The sequence below is a fragment of the Aythya fuligula genome, chromosome 1 (genome assembly GCF_009819795.1).
Source record: "Aythya fuligula isolate bAytFul2 chromosome 1, bAytFul2.pri, whole genome shotgun sequence".
NCBI classification, from domain to species: domain Eukaryota; kingdom Metazoa; phylum Chordata; class Aves; order Anseriformes; family Anatidae; genus Aythya; species Aythya fuligula.
In genome coordinates, this window is record NC_045559.1 from 82,486,584 (window position 1) to 82,491,250 (window position 4,667).

Here is a 4,667-nt window from a genome sequence, read left to right on the forward strand (position 1 = left end):
TCAGTCTAGAGTTTTAACCCATCAATGCATCATGCCCAGACATGAGCCGAGACAGCCTGACCAACTCGCTTCAGGAAGAACTGAGTTTTGAAGAACTGGTTTTCAAAGAATCAATTATTTCTTCAGCAATATAACACTGCATTGATACAAAATAAGTGGGTATGCTTAATCATCAAGCTGTTTCTGTTCAGAGAAGTCCTGAACTTAAGCCTAAATTTTATATTCTGATTACCCAAACATGTCTGAATTTGCTCTGCAGATATTTCTAATTAAGCACAGAGAAGTTCAGCCTGTTTGTGTATCAATTCTTAGTGATGTGTATCCTCTTTGATCCTTTTCTAGACATCTCTTTCTAGAATAACACAGGTTACAACCTTTCCTTTTAGTAAAGAGTAAAAATACAACTATAATCTTGAAGGAACTCTGAATAATAGATGAGCCATCATAACTAAAATAGAGACATTGTTGCCTGCAATATCTTCTTTGTTGGTAACAATGCAAAATGGAATAGAAAAAATATTGCAGAGGTCATTGTGAAGAAAGAGCACTGTAAAGAAGAATATAAAGTCAGCAGTTCTGGTTATACACTACATATGTGATTATCCATATAGCGACAGAAGTAACATGCAACATTTTCACATTACATGGTTTAGTACTTTGGAATGCTAGTTACAGGTTTAATAGGTTACGCACTACAAGATCATCTCTTATCATTGAGGTTTTTTTCATATGACTAAATACGATAGTTCTTATATTCATTGGGATCATGGGGAAGGAGAACAGTGCCAGACAGGATTGAGAAATACACATCAGCAGCATAGCATAAAAGAGAGCTCTCCCATTCAGTATTTCTATGGCACAAGGGGAAATAAAAAAAAGCAGAGAGATCTAGGTCCCATCCTTCTTGCTAGGGCTACACCTACACTTAAGACTTCAGAATTTGCAATCCATTAGTGACAATGCTTTCCAGGGAGAAGGGGACGCAGAAATGAAAGCTTGTCATTGAAATTGATTGCTCTGTAACTTGGAAGGTGTTCATGCTCTCGTGCAATGTAGCGAAAACCACTTCCATCGCTATGTTCACACAACAGCCAGGCACCTCGCTGCACTTTATGAGAAGACACCATGTCATTGTCATGACCCCTAGCCAAATTGGTAGCTTCTCTTATCACCCTGCTCTTCCCTTGATATTGGTCATGTTCATAGATAGTGATCTGTGGATTTTGTAAACTTTCAGTAATCAACATCAGGGAAGAGATCTTGTCATTCAACTCTTTACCAACAAAGCTATGCTCTCCCTCCTCAAATACCAGTAACTGGCCTGTATAGTTAATGTGCTCATAAGCCACCCAAGGCTGTCCAATTACTTTCACTGAGGAGATACAGTCATTCCAATCTACATCTTTCAGATTGGCAACGTCTCTCGTGAGTTCTTTGGAGTACCCCTGGAAGTTGGTGTGCTCATAAATGATGATTTTCCCCATCTCAGCAGTGTTTCTGTAATTTCGATTTCTTGCTGTAGAAGTCAGATGACAGCCTGCAGAAAAGGAAAACAGAAAACAAACAACACTTGTAAGAAGCCCTTCCACAAAAGACACAAGGCAATGGAGAGGAAAAAAGAATGGGACAATTAAAACAGTTTTAGCAAGGAATGAATAAAACAGCTGTTGGACGAAACTGAGGGCAAGATGTAGAAATTTGAATTTGGAAGAAAAAATTAAGAGTAAAACGAGATATGCATCAAATCTCTCAGGTCTTGGTTAGTTGTGTATATTGGTATGTGTTCAAATGACATCTAAGTTTAGTAACTTATTGGAATATTCTATTTAATAAATAATTAATTCAAATATAGGACTGGTGATTTGTGTGGGGGCCTGGAGAGGGCTGTCCTAGAAAACCCTCTTGGAGACTGCCAACATTCATGCTACCCTTGGAGGAAATTGAAGTGACATAAAACTTTTCAATTCAAATGTATTGTTTGGTGCTCTTAACTTTTAGCAAAAGTTAATAAAATAGCAAAAGCTCTTCTGGCAGAAATTGATCAAACCTTCCTATCTATAATGGGAGCTATTTATATCTTGTTATTTCATATAGGGCTGAATGGGCCATAGCAAAGGAGAGAGAGAGGGAGACAGAGAAAGATGGTAAAGGAAAGGTCCAGATTACCACCCTGGGTTCCAGCGATGTCTCTGGTCCAGTTCCTGTTCTGTCTGCGATGGTGGTGGGTGCACACAAAGCCCTTCTGAGTCGTACTATTTATATGCCGGACCCAGCTCCAGTTCTCACTTTCTATACTAATTACAGCTAGTCCCCACCTCCAATTCCTGCTTTGTATGGTAATATGTGCACCCTGTGTCCCAGAGCCTTCTTGAGGGGAAGGTGGAATATCAGGGGGGGGGAGGAGAGACTGCTAATACCTTTCCAACCACAGCTGCCAGAAGCTCGGATGCCAGAAGGTATCTCAGAAGTTTACCCAGGATAAGGACGTTGGCCTCAGAAAAGCACTATCCAGCCCTAGCAGGATCCTCTTTTCTGACCATATCACCCTTTGATGCTGAGTTTTTGAGACATTCTTTTGTTTTAGCTTCTTAGTCTCTTACAATGAGTCTTTCAATTCATGACTGACACTGCATTTGAGAATTACTTTAGAAATAGGTGTGGGCTGTTTTGACAGCAGTTCACAACTCACAGTATTGTATGTAAAAAACTAGTGAAACATTCAGTTAACTTCTAAATGAAAGTGCAGTTTATTGGTTGCTAGAACACTATTATAGAACACTGTTATATTATAGAACACTATTTTATGACTTCAATGACTTTGATGATATTTATTGACTTATTTTTGCTACTACTGCTAGTAATATTAACATTATTATTAAATAAATTAGTTAATTTCTGACAACATACAGATTCTAGTCCCAACATTCTCTTGTTAAATATTTTATTTCACCCCTTGGAATTTCTGTAGCAACGTCTCCTTCCAAGCCCTCCCTTTACTAGGTATGGTTATCCTGTAGTGCTCTTCTCATTACCTGAGGGGTGCATCAAACTTCTGTAAATGACAGGCATCAGATCCACACATACAGGTTGTAGCTCTCATCCCAAACTAAAACCTCTTCAACTTCATTTCATAGTAGCTACCCAGGAAGCCATTTAAAGCTTTCACATAAAAAAGTATGCATCTCACCTCAATGCCAGCTTCTCAGATGTGGAGAGTTGTTGGCACTTCCTCCAGTCTGCTGCTTTCAGTCGCAAGACGCAACTCACCCAGATTTATAGCTCGCACAGAAGTCTTGCGAAACACCCCATCAGAAGTGAGAAGTAATTGATAGCACCCTCAAGGATCAGGATTCTTGAGCTTTTTCGTTTTTCTATTTCTACTTCCTGCTCTGGTTCAAAAGTCCATTGATCAGCAACCACCTTGATAAAATTTAGTCTCTTGATTCTTGTTTTTCTTTACTCTCTAGAAGTCAACCAGATCACAATAATAAAAGCACATCAAACATTTTGTGATGGATAGACTGTAGAAATTTTTTCTTGCTGCATTTTACATTTTTGCTTACTTGTGAAGTGAGTCTAATATGCAGTAGTCTTCCAAAGGGTTTCCATGTGACATATGTTGATAGCAAAAATATTACTATTTAAGATAGTAGAGGTCTTGCTAAGAAGTTTGCAATAACTAAAACAGTATTTTTTGATTAAAAGCTAGCAGTCTGTGATTGTTTCCAATCCACACTTCTCAGCTAAGCTCATACTGGATGTGCCACTCTTACAGGCTCCACCAAGAGCCATCTCCATATTGTCACAATTGAGAACTCCTCAAGTACCTTGTTACCTGCCATCTCCCCCATGCATGAGTACATGCCTTGTTAACATGTAAGTTAACTTCTGGAATCCATCCATCCCAAGGATGTAGACCTAGCTTTGTTTGCATTAGAATGATTTTTTCTCCTTACCTCTTCCCTTTCTTTGAAATAGAATAGTCAGGTCTCTGCAGTCACCTGGCAAAGAACAGGGGTATAGGGGGAGTTGCAGTCTGAATGTGCTTTCAATACAATCATAGTTTAAAAAAAGCTTCTCTCTGACCTGTCCTACCTTGTACTTGCATTATTACTCACTTGGAGTCCCTATATTCTCTGACAATATTCAGGTGACAGAGGTGGCAGTTGAATAGCTTGCTTTAAACTCATTTTCCCCTCACCCTTCTACATAGCCTTTTGAGAAGTCACAGGGACGCAGAGATAGTAAAGCAGAAGGAGGTGGCTCTGCAGAGCTGTAGGAGGAACTTATTTGCTTAATTCCAGTTTTACTCTGTAACATATTTTCACATACATTAATTTGTTAGTGTGCTGACAGACTATGGTACTATGGAAGGAAACGAGATTGTTGCTAGTTCAAGAGCAATCCAGGTCTTGCAAATATCTACAGCAGTGAAAAACTGTTTTGCGAAATATTGTTTCTCTAGAAAATCCATCTGAGATTTTGAAATCTAGCATTGACTGATAAATTACAATGATGGTGATAACGTATATATTAATACATATATACAAGTGTTTAAAAAAAAAAATCACAAAACTGTAATAGTGGTAAAAGCAAATGAGTGAATGTTTAGCTTCACTGAAAGATTTAGGATGATGTTTAAGTGACCCCTACTACCAGGTAGCATA

General features: G+C 38.6%; 1 protein-coding gene across 1 annotated transcript; it reads right to left on the reverse strand.

The window, feature by feature from the left end:
* Positions 1-528: 528 nt before the first annotated feature.
* Positions 529-3,458, reverse strand: LOC116502093 (epidermal differentiation-specific protein-like). Its single transcript, XM_032207830.1, has 2 exons — positions 3,188-3,458; positions 529-1,537 (listed from the first exon to the last, which is right to left on the reverse strand). The coding sequence occupies exon 2, from the start codon at positions 1,482-1,484 to the stop codon at positions 951-953; it is 534 nt and encodes a 177-aa protein (XP_032063721.1). The 5' UTR covers positions 1,485-1,537; positions 3,188-3,458; the 3' UTR covers positions 529-950.
* Between the last annotated feature and the right edge of the window lie 1,209 nt (positions 3,459-4,667).